General features: G+C 38.8%; 1 protein-coding gene across 3 annotated transcripts in view; it reads right to left on the reverse strand.

The window, feature by feature from the left end:
- Positions 1–24,504, reverse strand: part of SEC61A2 (SEC61 translocon subunit alpha 2) — a 39,516-nt gene that overhangs the window by 14,385 nt on the left and 627 nt on the right. The window contains exons 2-10 of one of the 3 annotated variants that reach the window (XM_040451433.1): positions 22,480–22,547; positions 21,303–21,368; positions 15,394–15,472; positions 10,148–10,279; positions 9,916–10,025; positions 4,320–4,473; positions 3,178–3,338; positions 2,656–2,853; positions 203–394 (exon numbers count right to left, since the gene is read on the reverse strand). In XM_040451433.1, coding sequence (XP_040307367.1) covers positions 203–394; positions 2,656–2,853; positions 3,178–3,338; positions 4,320–4,473; positions 9,916–10,025; positions 10,148–10,279; positions 15,394–15,472; positions 21,303–21,368; positions 22,480–22,547 — 1,160 coding nt within the window. The remainder of the gene's footprint in view (positions 1–202; positions 395–2,655; positions 2,854–3,177; positions 3,339–4,319; positions 4,474–9,915; positions 10,026–10,147; positions 10,280–15,393; positions 15,473–21,302; positions 21,369–22,479; positions 22,548–24,504) is intronic. The other 2 variants (XM_040451434.1, XM_040451435.1) reach the window with 2 other exon arrangements.

A 24,504-nucleotide genomic window follows, 5' to 3' on the forward strand; every position in this document is an offset into this window, starting at 1 on the left:
GAGCCTGTTTCCGATTCTGTGTCTCCCTCTCTCTCTGCCCCTCCCCCGTTCATGCTCTGTCTCTCTCTATCCCAAAAATAAACAAACGTTGGAAAAAAAAAAAAAAAGTTTAAATTACAAAAGTAATTAAGAGAGTTCCAATTACCATTTTTTGACAGCTAAAAAGTAAAAATGTTTATTTTCATATAAAACAAATACCTACATCTTTGGCTGAGGAACCAGACACCTCTATCCACGTCTTAGAAAAGAATGCACATGATCCCAACATGAAGATGATGTAAACAACCACATGGACAGGATCCTCAAATATGGCGCCCATGGACTCGGGAGGAGAAAGATAGTAACAAAGGCCTCCCACTGGGTAAGAACGAGCAGGTCCTCCCCCACTGACATCCTACAGGACAAGAACAATAAGGGCAAATGGTCAACCCAACTGGTCAAGATACATTTTTATGACTTTTCAAACTCCTCAACAATTATGACAATGTTGTAAGCTCAAAGCACCTACAGCTAATGATCCCATGTAACTTGAAGACTTACTTCTGTGTCTGCTATTTTCACTCCTTCAAAATTATATAGTGAGCATCTTTTACATAAAAGACACTGTGAATATATTATTAACAGAAGAGTGATCTTCTAAAAACCAACATTATACTACATCTACAAAAAAAATCCTCCTTCTCTTCCTAAAATGGTTCCATTTACAGGCAACCTCTGATTACATTTAGAATCTGAAACTTTCTGCAGTATACAAGACCATGCAACATATTCTTTCACTTCATAGCATTCCATGAAGAATACAATTAACTGAAATACTGACAGACAACAAACAACTCGCTGCCTAAGCTTTATATGTTTTGCATATTTTAAGAAATAGTCTTTTAGTAAATATTTGTGAGGGTATTTATCCAAACATTTAAGAATTTTTATAGTAACAGAACTAGGTACAGCGTATGTTCTGGGGTATATGGGGTAGAAAGCAATTTCTGGCCACAATGATTAAAATGTCTGCTTCCTGAATATACGTTTCAAAATGATATCTTTACTGTGCCCCTAGAATCACTAATCCCCAATCAAAAGCACTGTTTATAGACAAATTCAATTTCCCAGTAATTATCTCATTAAAAAGAATCTTCGTTAGACCACAACACAGTCTATATACAACCACTCAATGCATTTATTGCTATGAAATTACCATAGTCATAATTATTGCTGGACTATTAGCTTGCAAGGGGAGGGACCACATCTTCCCTCATCACAGGTAATCACATTTCTGTTACATGAATGGAAAAAGAGTACTATAGATAAAGAGAATCCTATTTCTTCAACTAACACTCAAGAGTTGTTGTCTTGCCCTGTTAAACTTTAGATTTAAAAAAAAAATGAGGGGCGCCTGGGTGGCTCAGTCGGTTAAGCGTCCGGCTTCGGCTCAGGTCATGATCTCACGGTTCGTGAGTTCAAGCCCCGCGTCAGGCTCTGTGCTGACAGCTCGGAGCCTGGAGCCTGTTTCGGATTCTGTGTCTCCCTCTCTCTCTCTGACCCTCCCCCGTTCATGCTCTGTCTCTCTCTGTCTAAAAAATAAATAAACGTTAAAAAAAAAATTAAAAAAAAAAAAAAAGACCATTAGAAGCAGAAAGATATGTCACTATAACTTACAATGGAAAAGCTAGCATATTAAGATAAATGCGTAGAATGAGCACATTTCAGAAATAAGGTAGTTGGTGAAATACTAATTCCACAGTTACATGTTCTGTAAAAGAATAAAGGCTCAGAGTCTCCTTCAATTCTATAGTTGTAAGGGGGAAAAGTACTCCGTGGTCATATGACAGAATTTAAATCACTCAAAATTCAATCCGACAAGAACTCACACTCCAGTAACAACGACATGGCTGGGCCTCTTTAGAAAAAGCTATGCTGACAGGATCTAAAATGGGAAGTCAGAGAGTGCTGGATTCTATTTCTAGTAACTCTGTTCTCTCCTCAGGCCAATAATCACGTGCCTATCTCCAGCCCAGTTCATCACAACTAGTTTATTGCCACTCAGGCTGTGAAAAATGGGGGTGAAACAGGAGATCTCAGTACCCCACATACAGTCAGCAAATAGCTTCCTTAAAAAACATTCTAGATAACAGCAGAGTAAGTTAACAAAACAGAAAACCACTTTCATGAGAGCAGCTGTGATTTTAACCTTGAGGTCCCTCCAGGGAGATGTGAAAATACTTCCTAGGGGCGCCTGGGTGGCGCAGTCGGTTAAGCGTCCGACTTCAGCCAGGTCACGATCTCGCGGTCCGTGAGTTCGAGCCCCGCGTCGGGCTCTGGGCTGATGGCTCAGAGCCTGGAGCCTGTTTCCGATTCTGTGTCTCCCTCTCTCTCTGCCCCTCCCCCGTTCATGCTCTGTCTCTCTCTGTCCCAAAATAAATAAACGTTGAAAATACTTCCTAGACAGTAAATTAACACAAAGAACCTGGCCAATCTTAGTTTTGCAACACTCATCACTCCTTCCAAATAAATGACAAATTCTGCTACAGGTCAGTGAATGTGAAAATGCTACAGCAACTGTTTCAATTTTGGCTCATCTCTTTCGACTAAAAATACAACCATGAAATGCAAATTACAATAAATTTAAATGCTTAGAATAAATAAGAAAATACTCACAGCCCACTGTCCTAGTAAATTTACCAGAAAGTTGCCACTAAATCGAACAGACAGCATCTGGGAAATAACATACAGGTTTGACACTAAGGCCGACTGGAGAATAATGGGAATGTTCGAGGTGTAGAAGAGCTTGATGGGATAGCTACTGTACTGTCCTCGATACCGGGCCGACTTGATGGGCAAGTCAACACGAAATCCCTAAAAAATGAAAGGAAGAGGAAGTAAGAGTAACTGTACACATCAAATAAAGAACATACAGACGGCAGACGGGACCACCACAGTGGGGAGTATGAAAAGGCCGTGCTAACGTTTTCCTTCCACAGGGCACACAGAAACGGAAATCCTGTTCTAGGCGGTAACCACAAACATTTTGCACCTTGGAGTCTAAGAACAGAATCATGTGCTTGACTAGATTCTGCAACACTGACTTGTTAGATACTAACATTTCAAATGGCATGCTTTTCTTTAAAAGCTAAATAAAAGTCCACATCCCACGTATTTCAGTGAAGAAAGCAGACTTACCTGAAAATATATGACAACGGCAAATACAAAAACTGTAGCAATGAGGTTCATGAGGTTGGGTAAATTCTGCCGGTAGAAAGCCTCCCTTAGAGCTCGGACTTTGTCTGTCCTGGTGGCCAGTAAATGAAAGAGAGCTATGACTGCACCCTCAAACTCCGTACCTGATAAATGAAGATAGAAATGGACTGTAGACTCGTCACCCAAAGTTGTCCCAGAAGCAAACAAATAACCTTGAAACTCCAGTACATGGCAGAAAATAGGAGTCAAAATAATTCACCAATGTTTACTCTTTAACACAGCCATGTGTGGGGCTTCTAAAAATAGCAACATCGTTGAGGCAAATGTATCTTTTTTAGCACAAATCTCAAGTTTTCTCAAAAGACTGTTCCTCATGAAAACAGCCAAGGTAGAATAAACCTACACAAATATTTAGGTCATAATGATTTGCCTCTCCTTTACTTTAGGGAAGGGAAGAGGACTATTTTTAGGTGGGGCTAGGGGGAAGCAGCAGCAAAGCAGAGTAAAGATGTCAGAATCAAAAGGTACGTGTTACTCTATCGTGCTTGCTTTTAAATTTGTTTTACCAAGAATATTAACAAACCATCATTGCTATTTTCCTAAGGCTAGGATCAGTTTAGATGTTAACCACTATGAACTGTGGATGGCATCTGAGAGAAATGGAAATGGGGAAAAGGAAAGACAGAACGAATTACTTCAAAATTTAGTTGCTATTACAAAGCCAAGTAGGATAGCAGCAAAAGTATTAGTGCTCCCTCATACAATATGTAATAGTTTTTTCATTTGAAAAATCTTAATCCACTACCTTTTTGTCCCCTGGGAATGCGGAAATTGGTCAAATCAATGACTTCTGCAGCAATGACTTAAGCAAAAAACATTTTTGAAAAGCTGTTTGCAATCACTGAAATTTTCAATGAGCAGAGGCTAAAATTTAGTTATTGTTCTTTTTGAAGTAGTATTTCATACTCCACAAATCTCTGCTGCTTAACTCTTGAGCAATCAGCATCAGTGGTCCCCTGGGAGGGCAAACCAGGATGTCTACAGGCATGTCCTGCTCCGAGACAGGTTACTTTCCAGCACACATCCAGCAAAACTCGTGCAGTCGCAGACACTGTGCAATGTACCTCTGCCAGTGTTAATAGTAGTGGGACTAAAGGCCTTCCAGACAATGGTTTCACAGATGTTGGTGGCAATAAAGAGGGAAATACCAGACCCCAAGCCGTAACCCTTCTGTAGCAGCTCATCTAACAGCAGCACAATCAAACCAGCAACAAACAACTGTGGGGAAAGAAATGCAAGTAAGCTGAAGCAAGAATCAACTCAAGAAAGGGGAAGATGAACACCATTGACTACTTTCAAAGTACGGGCATTTGTAAATCTAAAACCTAACTGTTGCAGTACAACTGTTACTACTCTGCATCTTTTTAACCCCTCTTTAGTTCAGACAGAAGTCAGTTCTGCCAATCAGAGGGGTGGAAATATCGTTACATTATAAAGCAGACATTTCAACCTTTAAAGCATATTTATAAACCATCTGAATAGTTTCTCTTACAATGTTTACATAAGGCCTATTGAAAAGCACACTGGAACAAAAATGTTCAAGTTGTTGAATTTAGGACAGCAAGAAACTGAAAACATTCCAAGTAAGTGAAAGACCAAATGAAATAAGGTATAGTAATGAGGTGCAATTGTATACTGCCATTAAAGAAGTACGTGCACTACGTTGACACCTTTTTAAAGCTACTGTATGTAATACTTTATAGATTATGTTATACATACAGTTGACCCTTGAACAACGTGGGTTTGAACTACACAGGACCATGTATACACAGGTTTTTTTTTTTTTTATAAATACACTGCAGCACTATAAATGCATTCTCTTCCTTACGATTTTCTCAGTAACATTTTTTCTCTAGCTTACTTTATTGTCAGCACCCCAGCCCCTGTACTGTTCAAGGATCAACTCTAATACATATAGAGTAAGTCAAAAAGAGCATAAATTAATATGCACAGATTATAACTGTGTAAAAAATGCATTCTATACATACAATGGCAAAGACTGAATGTAAGTGTGAAGACAAGGATTTGCCAGGTTCTTAAGCTCCTCATTTTTTAAAAAATAAAAGCATACTAACTTTAGTTTATGTGAAACTGAAAATTCTTAACGTTCCTCTTGGAGAAGACATTTCTGTAAAAGCATGCATCAATTAAAAATAATCCAAAGCCTTGCAAGTGACCTCCGCAGTCATGACGCCTTCCCTGAACTTCAGTAACCTGATCAAGAGGGGAAGAAAAAAATGCTTCTATGCCCCCAACCTCACACCTGTCCCCATTTTAAAAACACCATCCTACATAAGTGAGGAAATGCCACTTCCACTCTTCCCAGCTCTGAAGCCTCCCACCCAAATATTTACTCAGTTTACCCAACATCCCCGGTTAGGAGAGAGAGCAAACAACTACCATACACATACACCATTTTAAGCATGCTTACCTTCTGCAGGGTTTTTTTTTCCTTAACTGTCATTTCAGTCCTTGGACATAGCCTACATTGTCTATTTACAGTCTTTTAGTTTGCCTTTCAAAGGACCGGAAAAAGGGTACAATTCTTCAAACTTCTAAGAGAGCTCATGAATCCTTTACTGTTTGAAAACCAAGTTTACCACTTTGACAAGATAAAAGAGAAGTTAGGACTTACTACTGAGCTTTTAGTTTGACCACAATTATGTAATAAGTAAATAAATACTCGCAATCAGAAACCCAACCCAATGCAGGGAATAAGAGCTGTCCACAATGTATCAGCCCACCAAAAAGTCTCAGCATGGGCTTCTGATTAAATGACCTGTCCAGAGTCACTGTCACTCTGAAACACCTTTAATTCTCCAAACCCACTGCTCAGACCAATGACCATCAGACTACAGAGTGATTCCACACGTATCCTGTGAAAATCAAACTCTTATTTTTCCAACTGGAGAAAGGAATTCTAGAGAATCCTAAATGAGAGACAGTTTCTATAATCAAAGGAGTAAGATAAAGATCGTAAAAAATAGAAGTATGCCTCTGAGGGTGATGAGAAACCAGGAAGTTACAGCACCTCACTGACTAGAACAGTGACAGAAAGTGAGCGCTACGTGCATGCTCTCGCAGAATGCCACCACATGTGTAAGTCTCTACAGTAGACTTTACAAATAAAGTAGACTTTAAAAATAACTCTACATTTCAACTCTGCTCATGCATGTGCACATGCACACACACAGGCACACACATTTAGTGTGATGAAACACTTCCCTTTCGTATGTGCCACGCACACTGACGGTTTCTATTCTTTTATTTTAACCGAGAGCCACTACTTAGATTTCAAAACTCACTAGTTAAAAGACATGACCGTGAATGAAATAAGAATAATTAAGATGAGAAACACCTTACACAACTGCATGCAAACGGTTTTCAAAATCTGCTTCTAGGTGAACCACACTGCTCTAATCATATCTCTTCAGCATATCCACACATTTGCAATGCTAGCAATGCCTTAAAAGACGCACTACCATCTATGATCAAACAAGACAAATTTCTCTCTACATTAACACCAGAAGACTCAATCTCAGAATTTATGTTAAAAAAGGTTTATATTTGTGTATTCACTCCTGGAATATTACTATTCCTTGACTTCTGATACTGGAAAAAAAACTAAAATAGCTTAACTCCATTTTATCTCAAATTCAAATTCATAATGACTCCACAGAAGTTACTTCAATCTAGAACTGGTCAGATGAGGTTAAGAATCCAAAAGTATCCTAGGGTGCTTGGGTGGCTCAGTCAGTTAAGCATCCCACTTCAGCTCAGGTCATGATCTCGCAGTTCCTGGGTTCGAGCCCTACATCAGGCTCTGTGCTCGCAGTTCCTGGGTTCGAGCCCTACATCAGGCTCTGTGCTGACAGCTCAGAACCTGGAGCCTGCTTCAGATTCTGTGTCTCACTCTTTCTGCCCCTCCCCAACTTGTGCTCTGCTCTCAAAAATAAACAGAAACAGGGGCGCCTCGGTGGCGCAGTCGGTTAAGCGTCCGACTTCAGCCAGGTCACGATCTCGCGGTCCGGGAGTTCGAGCCCCGCGTCGGGCTCTGGGCTGATGGCTCAGAGCCTGGAGCCTGTTTCCGATTCTGTGTCTCCCTCTCTCTCTGCCCCTCCCCCGTTCATGCTCTGTCTCTCTCTGTCCCAAAAATAAATAAACGTTGAAAAATAAATAAATAAATAAAAATAAACATTTTTAAAAAAATTTTTAAGGGGCGCCTGGGTGGCTCAGTCGGTTAAGCGTCGACTTCAGCTCAGGTCACGATCTTGCGGTCCGTGAGTTCGAGCCCCACGTCGGGCTCTGGGCTGATGGCTCAGAGCCTGGAGCCTGCTTCCGATTCTGTGTCTACCTCTCTCTCTGCCCCTCCCCCGTTCGTGCTCTGTCTCTCTCTGTCTCAAAAATAAATAAACGTTAAAATTTTTTTTTTTTTTTAATTTTTTAAGAATCTAAAAATATGGGCGCCTGGGTGGTTCAGTTGGTTAGGCAACCGACTTTGGCTCAGGTCATGATCTCGCAATTTGTGAGTTCGAGCCCCACGTCGGGTTCTGTACTGACAGCTCAGAGCCTGGAGCCTGCTTCAGAGTCTGTGTCTCCCCCTCTCTCTACCCCTTCCCTGCTCATGCTCTGTGTCTGTCTCTCAATAATAAACGTTTAAAAAAATTGAAAAAAAAAAAGAATCTAAAAATAGCTTTACTAAAATACTAGAAAAATTTTTACTGGAGCATAATGTTCTAAGAGTTAGGTACCAATTCTGACTGTCATGTAAAAATCAGGGTTATTCTCAACTATGGATTGCATAAAGCAAAGGCCATAAAGAAACAGAAGATGGCAACGAGTGATGTATCAGTATTCTCAACAATGCCAAAAGCATGTGAAGAGATCCTGAGCACTGACAACAAAATCACTTTTGAGAGGATCTTCTCTCCCAAGCCATTCTAACTCTTCTGCCTCTAATTCTCAAAGGTTATACATTTTCCAACCAAGTGTTTTTAAAACGGAGAAATAATGATAACATCATTCTAAAAAATTCTACCTTATACCAAATGAGAGCTCACTAGGGCTCAGAAACCTACCAAAGACACTGATAGTCCATTAAAATTTCCTCCCCTGGTCAAAAGACAAGATATTTCCATCTAGTGAGAAGACCCCTCCCTGTTGTTAATGATGCCAATAAATATACTTGAACAATCTAATTCTCCTTGTTCTCAATCAGACTTACTAAACGATCTTATTTTGATTTGCTTCTATGTAACGTTTCTCATTAAAAAATAATGGTCAACCATGCCAGTCTGAAATGATCCTCTTTCTCAATGTATATATTAATAAGTTGGTATTTTAGTTTTATTTACTTCTAACCTTGATCCTTTGGCCATTAAAAAATGTTCCTAGGCGTGCCTGAGTGGTTCAGTTGGTTAAGCATCCAACTTCAGCTCAGGTCATGATTTCACAGTTTATGAGTTTGATCCCCGCATCAGGCTCTCTGTTGTCAGCACAGAGCCTACTTCGGATCTTCTGTCCTCCTCTCTCTCTCTGCCCTTCCCCCACTGGTTCTCTCAATCTCTTGCTCTCAAAATAAATAAACTAAAAAGAAAAAATAAAGAAAACAGAGGAAGGCAAGTGGTGTCCCTTAAAAAAAAAAATGTTCCTAATGAATACTAATTCCATAGACAGAGCAAGAAGAGGCATTTCCAAAATAATCAAGACTCCAAATGTTATTTTTAGCTTCTCAAACTTCTTTTCAAAAATCCCGTAATTATTCTAGAAAAGTACAATCCATTCGTGAGTAGCTTATCTAAATGATTTTTAAGGACTGCACATTAGAGAAATATCTTCGAAATTTGACACACTTTAAGATATTTAGAAGGAAAATTATGTTGGCCTTTAAAAATTCAATTCCAAAAAATAAAAAATAAAAATAAAAATTCAGTACCAAAGGGTTTATTTTAAAACCCCGGGGAATATATATATGTGGGCTCATGTATTTTACTGCTGAGATGTTATTTGTAATGCCATCATTCTGTGTACCACTAAGAGAAAAAAATACTGTCAATTAAACTAAGACACAATAGCTTATCAAAATTTTTATTTTCTACTTATAAGAAAAGTTACTTTACACCTAACCACAGATTTTATCATCTAGCTTGCTCTGTGCCTTTGTGCCCATAGTGACTGTTCCATAATAAATCATAGGCTTTTGAAGACATTTTAAACAGCAACTAAACTAAAAAACATGTTACATCAACGATGCACGCAACTGATGTAACGACCATGTGAACAGCCCCAATCAGAGGATGCACACACGCAGGCGATGATTACCATCACCACTGTTGCCTGCCTGACAGCAACCATGAGGTACCATGAGCTCTGAGAAAACATCTCGGCTTCAGAGACATCAGAAAGTAAAAAATGTGCATCTAAGAAACAGTGAAATACAGTTGATCTGTAATTCTTTATCCAATGCAGCTATGAGGCTATCATAATAAATTTTAGCTTTTACATCAATACAATTTACATGGGTCCCTTCAATAATCAAAATCTTATAATTAGATAATACAAAAGTAAGAAAATTAATGTTCAGTCATTTAAGAACTGCTAGAAATGAAAAAAGAAATCAAACTGCTTTGTTATCTGCAAATGAAAAATTGGCTTTCTTACCTGAATAATGATAAGGAGACAGATGCCAGCACCCATTTCAGCAGGGTCCCCATACATGCCCGTCATGACATACACAATGGCTTGCCCAATGGTAATGATCATACCAAATACTGATGAAAATTGGGGGGAAAGGAGTACATGCTTACAACCAAAGACAAAAAAAGACTAGAAAAATATCTTTACCACAAAATTCTCAAATTTGGTAAAGACTCTAATTGCATTAATAGCTCACGTTTCTGGGCTCCATTGAACAGAGCTCTGTCTTTGGGTGTGTCTCCAACTTCAATGATTTTGGCTCCAGCCAGCAGCTGCATAATCAAACCAGATGTTACAATCGGGGAGATACCCAATTCCATTAAAGTTCCTGCAAAGGAGAAAGAAGGAAGCAAATAATCTTTACTATACTCAATGCAGATTAATTTAAAAGTGATGCAGTCCTTAATTATGTCTATTGAAATACACGCTCAAATGTTAACAAGCAGATTTTCATCCTTTAAACATTAACTGCCAAAAAAAAAACAAAACAAAAAAAACTCTCATTTATTAACACAACCTTGCAACAACTGACTGAAATAAAATTACTATATCATAAAAATGTAAATTTCTGTAAAGTCCAAACTTAAAATGTGAAAGAAATCTTGGAAGATTTTTTTATTTTTTATTTTATTTATTTATTTATTTTTTAAACGTTTATTCATCTTTGAGAGACAGAGACAGACAGAACATGAGCAGGGAGGGGGCGGAGAGAGGGAGACACAGAATCCGAAGCAGGCTCCAGGCTCCGAGCTGTCAGCACAGAGCCCGACACGGGGCACGAACTCACAAACTATGAGATCATGACCTGAGCCGAAGTCAGATGCTCAACTGACTAAGCCACCCAGGCGCCCCTCAAACCATTATTTTTAAAACTTACAACGAACGTTTTACTTTAACGCAAAATAAGAAGTTACATACCAAGCCTGAAAATTAAACACCAAATTAATAAAAAATGATATTTAAGAATATCTGTGACTCTGGGGCACCTGGGTGGCTCAGTCATTTAAGTGACTGACTCTGGATTTTGGCTCAGGTCATGATCTCATGGTTGGTGAGTTCAACCCCCCATGTGGGGGCTCAGTAGCACAGAGCCAGCTGGAGATTCTTTCTGTCTCTGCCCCTCCCCTACACGAACATGTGCACATGTGCACTCTTTCTCTCTTAAAATAAATAAACTTAAAAAAAAAAAAAAAAGGCTAGGATACCTGGGTGGCTCAGTCGGCTGAGGGTCCAACTTTGGCTCAGGTCAGATCTCACAGTTCATGAGTTCAAGCCCCACGTCAGGCTCTGTGCTGACAGCTCAGAGCCTGGAGCCTGCTTTGGGTTCTGTGTCTCCCTCTCTCTCTCTCTGACCTAGCCCAAGTCATGCTCTGTCTCTCTGTCTGTCTGTCCCTCCCTTCCTCCCTCCCCTTCTCTCTGTCTCAAAAATAAATACACATTAAAAAAAATAAATAAATAAATAAATAAACTTTAAAAAAAAAGAGTATTTGTGACTCTTCTAATTCAAAATCTAAAATTACATAAAGTGCCATCTAAATCAATGTTGTAGAATATTTAGTGGCATGAAAAATGTTCGTGACCTACTGGGTAGCAAAAAAACATCTGGGGGGCGCCTGGGTGGCGCAGTCGGTTAGGCGTCCGACTTCAGCCAGGTCACGATCTCGCGGTCCGGGAGTTCGAGCCCCGCGTCAGGCTCTGGGCCGATGGCTCAGAGCCTGGAGCCTGTTTCCAATTCTGTGTCTCCCTCTCTCTCTGCCCCTCCCCCGTTCATGCTCTGTCTCTCTCTGTCCCAAAAATACATAAACGTTGAAAAAAAATTTTTTTTAAAACATCTGGAAAATAGTATTACAGTTTGGTTTCAGTTAATACTTAAGTGGAAAAATAGTTTCCTGATATGGTTGCTAAGATATGATTATTTTTATCCAGTGAGATTATAGATATTTTTTATCTCCTTCTTTTTGCCTCTCTTGATTTTTTTTCAGTTTTTCTTTACAGAAAACACGTTTTGTACTTACAGTGAAAAATAAGAAAACCAAATACGCCCAGTGTGTAAGGTAACATGTAGAACTAAATAATTCTACAGCACCAAGAATAGGTTTCCACTGGTTGTTTTGTTACCTTAAATCCTGGCTTTTATAAATCCTCAAAAGGTACCCTTAATATGAGAAAAGATCCCATTCTAGAAAGATTCTTTATGTCTTCTCAAATACTTCTTCAACAGTAAAAGGTAACAACATTCCCTGCTGTTAAAACCACTAGGTAGAGAAATAGGTAGGAAGGTAAACATTTTTTTTTTAAGTCAAATCACAAAAATTTGTAACTGTCAAAAGGATGCAGTCCAAAATAAATCCAGTCAAACTTTGATGACAATTTCACACAGGATATATGGCACCTCAAATCAGTAGGGAAAAGGACAAATGGACCTTACCAAGTGACTGGCCATCTATAAAAAATCATGCCTGCATTTCTTACCTCATGACTTATTTCAAAATAAAGGCCTGATGGTATAGAAAATGTAACCATAAGAGACAAATAACAAAAAGACTAGAAGTGAGTATACTTGTCATCTTGGAAAGGAAAAAGCTTTCCTAAGCCTGACAAAAAAACCTAGAACCCACAATAAAAAAAATCAGACCCCCTGGTTAGATACAGCCATGAAAAATCCATGTGGCAAAACACTGCGTAAAAGTTGAAAGGAAAAAAAAAAGGCAGAAAAGTTAAAAGAAAAATATTCAAACACAAATGACAAAGAGTTCTTATCTCCAATATGCAAAGGGTTCTTACAAATCAATTAAAAAGGAACAAGCCAACAGAAAAAAATTTTAAAAAGGACGAGAAACACAGTATGGCTGCTCCCAACAATGCTCTTTCTCAGGAAATACTGACAGTACAGGAGGGACCCCAGCACCCACATCTCAACTACATAACCCTGAAACTCTAACCAAAGCTGACAGAGCATGGTATAAATCCTGGAGTTTGGAATTTTGAGCTACGAACCAAAGAACCAGGAATCTGGGGCGCTAATTCCCCAAAAGAAGGTTCCCAGTCTCTGCTGCTGAGTCTCTCTCCCCGGCCAGGCTTAGTTCTTTTACCTCCTCTGGATTCCAAAAAATAAAAGTTATCCTTCTAATAAATTCCATTTTTGTGTTTGAACTAGTAAATTTTCTCTTACTTTAAACAAGTCCACTCAGAAAAAATTCAAATCTTCAATAAAAATATAAAATGATGTTCAAGGTCACCAATACATAAAGAAATACAAATTACATAACAGATACCAATTTTTATATGTCCAACTTCCAAAGACTAAAGGACTAAATAATATCCACTGTTGGAAGAAAAATGTCATTCTCATATACAACTGCTGAGTGCACAAAATACAAATCGTTTGGAAGATAATTTAGCACTATCTATCAAAAATGTAGGTGTATATATCTTGCAAACAGTTAAACTCCTAGAAATCAATTGTATTAAAAAATTACAGGACAGAGCAAAACAGTGATTGTGTCAAGGTAACACCGGTTATGATACAAAATCAGGGAAAACACTAAATGTGAGACTCAAGAGGACCCTAGTGGTCTGGAATCACACTTGAAACACTCCTTCATTTGTCTACAAAGCCATTTATAATCTGGCTCTTGGACTCATCTGCAACCACATTACTCCTTTCCTTATTTTCTTCCAGCCACAGTGACTCCTCATCGTTCCTTGAACACATTAAACACACCCCCATCTCAGGGCCGTGGCACACGCTATTCCCTAGAATGTTCCTTCCCCAGATCTTCACATGGCCTTCCATATCATGTCCTGTAGGTCTCTGCTCAAATGTCTCTCCCCTCGACTAAAATACACTTCATGTAGAAGCTACGTCCCCAAACAGCGTACTATAAACTCCATGACAACAGGGACATTGTTGTGACCACATCTCTAATCTCGGCACCTGGCACAAAGTTTGGCACACAGTTAAGAACTCAATAAATATCTGAATAATTTGAAAAAATCATGGCATATCCATCTAATGGAATGATATATGGCCATTAAATGAAATACCTCATCCAAAATATTAAGTCAACACGCTAAAGTAACAGAATAGTGACATAGTTTACCTTATGTTTAGCTTAAAAGAAAAAGTACAGTTAGCCCTTGAACAATGTAGGGGTTAGAGACACTGACGCCCCACACAGTCAAAAATCCACATATAACTTCTGACTGCCCGAAAACTTAATACCCTACTGTTGACTGGAAGCCTTATCAATAACATCAACAGTCAATTAAAACATATTTTATATGTATCATATACTGTGTTTTTACAATTAAATAAGCTAGAGAAAAGAAAATGTTATGAAGACTGTCATAAGGAACAGAAAACAAATTTACAGCACTGCACTGTATTTACCAAAAAAAATCCATGTAGAAGTAGACCCACATGGTTCAAACCCATGTTGTTCAAGGGTTAACTAAATATAAATTTACATATGTGAGTGTATATGCAGAGAAAAGGTCTGGATAGATATTCACCAATCCATTACCTTCCCAGGAGTTAACCTTGACATGCGAGACTTTCATTTTCAGCTTTATATAAAACCATATTCAAATTTTGGGGTGCCTGGATAGCTTGGTGGAACATCTGACTTTGGCTCAGGTCATCATCTCACGGTTCACGGGTTCGAGCCCCACATCAGGCTTTGCGCTGACAGAGTGGAGCCTGCTTCTGCTTCTCTGTCTCCCTCTCTCTCTGCCCCTCCCCCGCTTATGCATGCTCTCTCTCAAAAAAGAATAAATGTTTAAAAAAAATTTTTTTAACTATACAAATTCTGGTGCATTTTAAAATAATTAGCCAGTATTACTATTTTAATCTAAAAAAATTACCAACAAAACCCTTCATAATCCAGCCCCTACCTATCTCTTTAGCCACTGCCTTATACACATGTGCTGTTAGCTCAGGCTTCCCTCTCCCATGAATCCACACACTAAGTTCCAATTCAAATGCCATTCCAGCACTGTCTGCTCTCTGACACTGCAGATCAGGGTCATTGAGTCTCACACAAAACCCAAGGGCAGACTTTGGAGGGTCTGTGAATCTCCTGAGATTTTATGCAAAACATGCGTGTGTGAGTGTATACGAATTTTTCTCAGGAGAGTATACTTAAATTTAATTAGATTCTCAAAGGAAACATGACCCATAAAAGGATGGAGAACCAAAGCTCCAGCCGGCGCTATCCCTCTGTTCTCCGTTGTACATCTACACTCCATACATACTTCTACTATTACAATACATGGAGTTTTGTAAGTATTTATGTGTTGGTCTCTTCTCTTAGGCAATGAGTTTCTTTTACCATATGCTTGCTCCCCACCCCTGTAGACAACAAAATAGTTGTTTCCACATTGTCCCATCTATCTGATGTCGCTACTAACAAGCATGGAGGCAAAAGCAGAAGTCCATACCTCTGTTGGATGCAAGAATAACTCTCATCCAGTAGAAAGGATCTGCAGAATCTGATGACATGATTCCAAATAGTGGTATCTATAATATTACATAAAACAGTTTCTAAAAATGAATTATGTCAATTAAGTTGGAACTTAATTCATAGTTCAATTACTTAATATTTGCTATACTTAAAAAAAAAACCCGTTACTTCCCATGTTCTGTAACAAAACAAGTGTACCTAAAGGCAAAGTTTTTTTAACAAAAATAAAAAAAACAGAAATCACTACTTATAGCAATCTACTAGTAAAAATACCTAGCAGGATGAAGATTTGTTGCAAAACAACGTACATGCACTTAACACTACTCAACTGTACACTTAAAAATAGTTAAGACGGTGGGGGCGCTTGGGTGGCTCAGTCGGCTAAACGTCCAACTTCAGCTCAGGTCATGATCTTGTGGTTCACAAGTTCGAGACCCACCATCAGGCTCTGGGCTGTCAGGGCAGAGCCCACTCCGGATCCTTTGTCCCCTTCTCTCTGCCCCTCCCCTGCTCGCACGCTGTCTCAAGAGTAAATAAATAAAGCATTTAAAAAAATAGTTAAGATGGTAAATTTTATGTTATGTGTGTTTTACAATTAAAAAAAATATATACCCCTACCAGGGCACCTGGGTGGCTCACTCAGTTAAGCGTCCAACTCTTGATTTCAGCTCAGGTCATGAGCTCACAGTAGTGAGATCAAGCCCCACATCGGGCTCTGTGATGACAGCACAGAGCCTGCTTGGGATTCTCTCTGCCCCTATTCTGCTCATTTTCTCTCTCTCTCTCTGCCTCTCTCTCTCTCAAAATAAATAAAGAAACATTTCCAGACACATGGGTGGCTCAGTCATGATCCTGAGCCTCGGCTCAGGTCACGATCTCGTGGTTCGTGAATTTGAGCCCCGCACTGGTCTCTGTGCTGACAGCATGGAGCCTGGAGCCTGCTTCAGATTCTTTGTCTCCCTCTCTCTCTGGCCCTTCCCCTCTCCCTCTCTGTCTCTCTCTCAAAAATAAATAAACATTAAAAAAAATTTTTTTAATAATAAATAAACATTTTAAAAAAATACCACAACCTATAAATTATAGGATATATCTACCTAGTCATAAAATAATTTTGCTAAGCTATGGGTACTAAGAACACCCACAGTCACACTCCCAATGTAAGACTGAGGATTATATATACAGTGGAATATTATTCAGCCACTGAAACTTATACGTAAAGCAGCTTATAATAGCATACAGAAGTGCTTATTTTGCAACAGTAAGTATGACACTGTTGTTATCAACCTGGGGCAATTTTACCTCCCAGGGGACATTTGGCACTATCTGAAGACAACTGTTACAACTTGAAGGGAGATGCTACTGGCATCTAGTGGGGTCAGGGGTGCTGAACATCCTGCAGTGCCCCCACAACGAAGAACTGACTGCCTAAAATTCAGCGCCATTGCTGAGAAACCCTGGGATAAAAAGAAAGGTGCAGAATTGTATGAATAAAAGTTCAACACTAGAAAATATGTTCAGAAGATAAAACTAAGTGTAAATATTTACAATCTTGAAGAATACTAATCTGTAGGGGTAGGATTATGGTTGACTTTACTCTTTTCAGCATTGGTCAAGTTTTCTATAGTGAGTGAGTCTTAATTTTTAATCAGAAAACAAAATAAATTCTTAACTTCAGAACGTTTTGTATTATATGACCAATGTTTAGGACACAGCACCAGGCCATACCCCTCCCCTCCCCATGTGGAGATCAGACACAAAAGAAAAATACATTTCCAATCTCAAAAACCTTCTTTATAATAAAGCTGCTTTTCTTTTTTAAGTTCCAAAAGATGCTGCCAACAATGGTGAATGACCCATCTGGTCAACCTAAACATCTCTAGATGTCTGCATTTATTAGCTGGGTAAGCAAAACTGGTGAAGCAAGAAGCATGGATATTTTACACGTACCCTAATGCTGCAGATGGTCTTCAGAAACAGGGAGGAAGGAAGTTATTGTATTAAAACTAACACTATAGGACAGTCTACATCACAACATTCCCTAAGTGGAAAGAGGTCAGTCAGTCAAATTACTTTCCTTAACTGCACCTGATGGAGATGGCCATTTCCTCCACAATTAGACAATTTGTGGGACACTGAACAAGAAAAAGTGAGCCAAACTCCCCTAAGTAAGGGCATTCCCTCCTTTCCTGTAGTCAACAAGATTATTAAACTCAGTGTCTAATTTTATTCCTCTTAGTAAAATCCATAGCTATAGGTTTACGTACAACAGTATTTGGGCAGCAACAGGAGCTATTTTCTGTGACCGTCACAGTTGCAAAGTTCCGGATTTTGCCCTAAATTACATACAATAATCAGTTTCAACTTGACAAGATACAGTACAGTACTTCAGAGAAGTGTTCTATATTTTAATGAAAACCCTCAACCGATAAGGTAGACAAAGGAAAATTAGCAGTAGGGAATTCCAAAGGCAGTGGGAATGGAAAGCCAAGCAAAATACTTCTGGGCTAAGGTAGTGAGCTGCAATTCAGTTACACAATATCCTCCCCAGTGCATAAGAAAACACGATTTTTTAAAAAGTGTAAAATAGTAAAAGGTAATACAACTGAAAAAAGCTAAGGAAAAAGAAAAAGGAAAAAAAAGTCTGTAAAACAGCCAAAGAAGAAAAGAATCGTAAACTTGAAGCACTAGTGGTCACAGGCACGAGAAAACCATAGACAACTGAGAAGTAGATAGAGACTCAGCACCAAGGCGGCTCCAACCATCACAATGGAAGGCAAGAGATTCCTCACAATTCCCACAACATTCCAAACCTGGAGAACAGCAATCTGCACGGAGAGCCTTATCTTTTTTGCCTCCTTTGGTTAGAAGGGAGTAGAAACAGCAGCTGGGAAGAAACGGATGAGAGAAGTGAGCGGTGGGGCTCTCTGCTGGTCCAATTGACAATTACAGGGCTGCCCTGAGTTGGGAAACAGGGACCTGATCTGAGGTTAGGAAGGAACAGAGCCCTCCTCAGTCGCGTGGTGAGAACCACCCAGGAGAAGAGAGAAAGCAGAGTGCAGGGAGCATTCGCTGTGCTTCTCACGGCTCATCACCCCTCCCGCCATTCCCTCAGGTCAAAGAACAATGGGTAGAACAGGAGACCCCAAGCCCTTTTAACTGTGGCTGGGAGGGGAAAATAAACCTGAGATTCAGTGGTAAAAGAATCAAGAAATCACCAGCAGAACTGCCCAAGCATGAGAAAGACAAAAAACACAGCTTGGCAACTGTGCAATCATACTGTAGGGAAAAAAATAAATAATACAGTAACATAAAATGCATAAATTTACTGCATGAAACAGTCGTGAGAAATGCCACAGTTTTTGAGCAACACAGTTCTTATGGTTCTTGGGTTCTAGCTGCCAAGCTTAAAATATTTACTACCTAGCCCTTTACAGAACGTTTGCTGACTCTTGGATTAGAAGATTCAATACAGTCGACACGGTAATTTTCTCTAACCTTATCTATAAAGTCAAAGCAATAAAACCATAATCTCAGCAAGCTTTCGTATAACAACGGACAAAGCTGACTCTAAAATCTACATGGAAATATGAAGAACCTACTTAAGCCAAAAACCATTTTGAAAAGGAAAAACAAAGTTGGAGGATTTTTATGACCTGATTACAGGACTTAATATAAAGCTACAGTAATCAGTGTGGTTGACCATAACAATCATGGAATATACATCAGTGGAACGGAACAGAGTACAGAAATATATCCATGCTTATATGGCTAACTGATTTTCAACAAAGATGCCAAGGTAATTCAATGAAGAATGGGCAGCCTTTCAACAACTTACTATCTATACAGAAAAAAAATGAATACCAACCTTACCTTATGCCATAACACAAAAATTAACTTGGAATACATCACAGACCAAAGCATACAAGCTAAAACTGTAAAATATTTAGAAGAACACAGGAGAAAATTTTCACTACCTTACAAGAGGCAAAAATTTCTCAGGAAACAAACACCATGGGCCATCAAAGGACTTGATCAAAACTTAGGATGTTTGCTCTTCAAAAGATTTAAGAAAATGAAGAGCCAAGCTATAGACTAGGAGAAAATATTCACAGTACATACATCTGAGAAAGGACTTAATCCAGAAAATATTTTACAATGCATACAATTCAATGGACAATAATGTAATTATTTTCAATGGGCACAAGATTTGAAAAAGATATTTCACAGAAGCTAAACACCTGATAAGTACATGAAAAAGTTGCTCAATATCATTTAGCAGGGAAATGCACATTAAAACTTCAACATCATTTATCAGGACAATGCAAATTAAAACCCTACCCGTTAGAGGACTAGTACTGAACTGCCGAACAGTATCAAGGGTAGGCAAGGACGCAGACAAATGGAACTCCTATCCGTGACTGGTGAAAATATAAAACAGGACAACCACCTAGAAAAAAGTCTGACAATTTCTTATAAAGCTGAACCTATAATTGCCATACAATCCAGCAATTCTACTTCTAGGTATTCACCCAAGAAAAAGGAAAACAAATATTCACAGTCTTGCACAGGATTGTTCACAGCAACTTTATTATAGCCAAAATCTGGAAACCCAAATGTCCAACAAGAGATGAACAAATCATGATATAGTCGTAAAACAGAACACTACTCAGAAATAGGGATGAATTACTGGTACACCAAACACACGGACAAACCTCAAAAAGCTAGTGATGAAGTGAGACGCTAAGGAATAACACTCTATGACTCCACTTATGTGAAATTCAAAAAAAAAGAAAAGAAAAGAAAAGAATCAAATTCTAGGTACAGAAAGCAAATCGGTGCTTGCCTGACACTGGGGGTGAGGTGAAAACTGACTGAGACAGATTACACAGAACTTTCTGGAGTGACAGAATGTTCTATATCCACTGAGGTACTAGATATGTGGGTGTATACATTTGTCAAAATACTTCAAAATGTACACTTAAGAAATGAGTGTGTTTTACCATACATAAATTATACCTTCATAAAGTTGTGTGGGTTTTTTTTGTTTTGTTTTTTGTTTTTATGGAGAGGAAGGGAACTTCTAAGATGTTAAAAGCGGTAAAAATAAGATTATTTTTTCTACTTTTCCATATTTTAAAAAAGTTCTCTCTCCCTGACCACCCAAAACAATTTTAAACTACATACAGTAGTAAAATATTAATGATCAAATCATTTCACTCTTCAAAAAAATATATTTAGCTTTTCCCCAGATTATGGGCTTAATGTACGCCACTGCTTCCTAATACAATTTTTTTTATATTTCCTTATATGTATCTCAATAGCTTTTCAAAATCCTCAAAAAACTTTCCCTAAATTATCTAATTTAATCCACACGACAATCCCATGACATGGACAGGTCACATTTATTCTCATTTTGTAAACTTAATCTCTGTAAAATATCATTTAAACGCATCACTGAATTTCATCAATTTATACAGCATATTACTGGGGTCCTAGTATTTGACTTTGGGGGATTTTTAAATCAATACATGCTACTTAAAACATGATTAAAGGCAAACAAAACAGAAAATACATTTGCAATGTATATGTCAAAGGTGTAACACATTTATATACAAAAATCCATCTTAAATCAGGAAGACAAAAAATCTCAAGAAAAAAGTGGGTAAAGATTATTAACTGCACGCTAAGAGAAAAAAAGGAAAAAATGTTCAAACCCACTACTAAAAAAACTAGAACAAGGTAACCATTTTCGTCACCAAGTCAGATTAAAAATAACAATGCTCAAATGGTATTTATTGTTTTAACTAAAATAAGTTTCTCAAACTCTAACCAACCAAAACCCTCCAACAATTGCATAGATATCTAATTAGTATTTGGTTTACATACCTGACAACATACTAAGAAAATGAAGAGAGTTATAGCAGTCCATAGTACCTTCTCTCTAAACTGGATCTGTACAACAAAATGAGGATGAGCCATCAAAACCAGGAAACCGCAATCACAGGGCAAAATTCCACATTAAAGCATAACATTCCGCATCGTGACATGCTCCTATTAGTTGCTATTACAATACTCTCACCTAGTTAGTAGCAGCCAAAGCAAACAGCTCAACTTTTCGAACATAACTTTCTTTCCTTTTCCAAGAGTTAAGTAAGTTACATACAGGCCCCATCACACCGCACGACGTTAAGGAAACCAAAAAGGACCACATGCAAGACACAGACCCAATACGCATGCACTTCAGTTAACAGCATTGTGCAAAGCTGGGGTGCCCGTGATAATATGCTACGAATATTTCACGGAATATGAAAAGCTAGAGCTTCTTGGGACGCCTAACATGGACCTGGAACAACTATTTTTAAAACCTCAAAGTAATAAAAAAAATATATATATATATGTGTGTATATATATACATATATATATATACATATATATGCTTGTAAATAAAACAGTAAGATGAACACAAGTTTTCCTTATTTCTTTCTACATCCCTCTCCCATTAGTTTTGTGAGATATCACAAGCACAGCAGAAGAGGACTGTCTGGGAATTGGCCACTTCGGGATTAACACTATTTCTGAATTTAAATACCTTAGCTCCAAAAGTGTACAGTGATGGAAGAACAATGTGATACAGTCACATTATTTTCTGAATGCATTTCTGTAATTTTTCTTTGTACTGAATGATCAAGAAATGCGAGGTCTATACTTGCACAATTTAATTCATTTATGTAAAACAGCTGTAGTCCTCCAAAGTGACCCAGCAGACTGGGTCATTCATAGTGCAGTGGGATCACCAGAGATAGAAGAGTATCTTATCTAACAGGTAGGCCAAAGAAACACTTGGTTTGGAAATGTCAACCTCAAAGAACCGTCATTTTTAAGACCACAAGATAACCTATCTGGATTTACACTGGCCCATACTAGTTTTACTCACTTTGTGCCTCTTGCGAGGAGGAGCAGGTAATATTTCTCCAATTACACCATAAGAGGGTTGGGGATGGTAAATCCATCAGGAGCACAAGTCATTTAGCTGCCCTCTATATTACCAAAATGGTATACTTACTTTCCTTTCAGGTTTCTGAATTTCTGGTAGAACTGCACAGAAAGGTTTGATAACTTCTAAAAACTTGACTGTTAAAAAAAAAAAAGAAAGAAAGAATAAATGTCCCTATCACAAAGTTTTTAAAAAGAGATGTACCTTTTCACAGAAACAAATACAAATGTTCTCTAACTTTCCATGGCAATCCATCCCATTCCTACCTCCAAAAGTAATCATGGTGTTCTCCATTTCAAATACATCAGGGAAGAGAAATAATTCAAGGGACAAAAGAATCCAAAAGGTTTAAGGGTTTAGTCAGTGGAAGCAATACAAGCATTCTTTTACCATGATTTTGCTTCCTCATGTTTGAATCCAGCTTTATAATATATAGAAAAGGAACAATTCAACGAGCATCAAAATACATCAAAGGAAGCAAATGCAGTCTACCACGTTACCCACAAGACAATACGCCAGAGAAGAAACTAAGACCTACCAGAGGAGGAATACAGAAGGAAAGTACAACAGGAAATGGGCTAGACTGCAGGACTGACTTTAGATGGAAAGACGCTGAAATGGATACGTGAGAAACATCGCGGAATCACCTGCTATATAGATAGCTCTTTTTGAAGCATACAATCTCTACTTCATTTCACTAAGTCAACATTCATTGCCTGGTTGCTCTCCCACATAACAATCTCAAAGCACTTGTGTATGTGTAATAATCAGCCCAGAAAATGACAATTACATTTCATTAGAAAGTACTGCTTTCCCAGAGAACTCATTATATACAAAAGTAAGATAAACCAAGGTTTTTTAAGGATAGACACTATCTTCTGGCATAGCTTAAGTCAATTCCTGCCAAATAACGGGAGAATGAAGATGATATTCTCTCAGTCTTTGCCAGCGTCTGTAATGTGCAGAAACACAAGAAGGCACAACCAGCTATTAGTTATGATCATCTTCCCCTACAGACACTGGATTCTGTATACTAACATCACAAATTGTTTTAACACGGACCTGAGTAATTACGCTCTCACAGTTAACCAAAAGTTGACTCGATAATCTCACGAAACTCTCAAAATGATGGCAGTCACTGATGTTTGACCAAAGAATTCAGAAATTCTCATGGGAAGATATTCACTGCCCAAGTACGATTCTGGACTATTTGGAAAGCAAATATGAATTATGGAAGAAGTATTCTCTATGCAAAACAAATATTAATCACATCGGGAACTTCCTAGACTCCTTTATCCCTTTTCTGCCCCACCTCAATCCAAATCCCCTCCCAGATTTCTTGGCTTTTTATGATCATTTGTGTTGGAGAGTTCAAACAATGCTTTTGTCAACCACTTGTCCATTCTTGTGTTGCAGAATTTCACCGATTATACTGTAAATTCAAGGTCAGGGGTCTCCTCTACTTCCTTTCTAAATGTCCACTAGTTGGCCAATGGGGGCACGGCTCCCGTTTGCACTTACCCACTCATCCAACAAACATCTGAACAGCTATGTAAGTATCTATGTGAATACATGTGGTGTTGAGTGTTTAGGAGATGGCCCTCAAAGATGCCCATAATTCAAGGCCTTGTCCCTACCCTGAGGTTTATACAGCCTGACACACAGTGAGTTTTCAGTAAACGCTACAAAATGACTGAAATGAAAATTTTAGGGAAAACGCTATGCTACCAATCGCGCTTCTGTCCTCCCCTAACATATATATATATATGCCATGCATCACTTTCTAAAAAAACAAACAAGCCAGGGCGCTTTATTTATCCCAACTAACACGCCAAGGAAGGGTGATTTGGAAATAAAAATACGAGCTTCCTAAGCTCCTGAAAAATCAGAAGTGGTCCAGGTTTCACTCGGTTCCCTAACTCTCCGCCCCCAAAACCACTGGCCGCCCCTCGCCGTCCCCCGCTCCTCGCCACCCAGCGAGCGCAAACCCCGGGCCTCCGGGTGCGGGCCCCCGCAGGCAGCCGGGGCAAGGCCGCACCGCCGGAGGAGCCTCGGCGGAGGCCCCCAGCCCGCGCCCGCCGCAGCGGCCCGGCG

This window comes from Herpailurus yagouaroundi, unplaced genomic scaffold (genome assembly GCF_014898765.1).
Source record: "Herpailurus yagouaroundi ecotype Mexico unplaced genomic scaffold, PumYag 203, whole genome shotgun sequence".
NCBI lineage: Eukaryota > Metazoa > Chordata > Mammalia > Carnivora > Felidae > Herpailurus > Herpailurus yagouaroundi.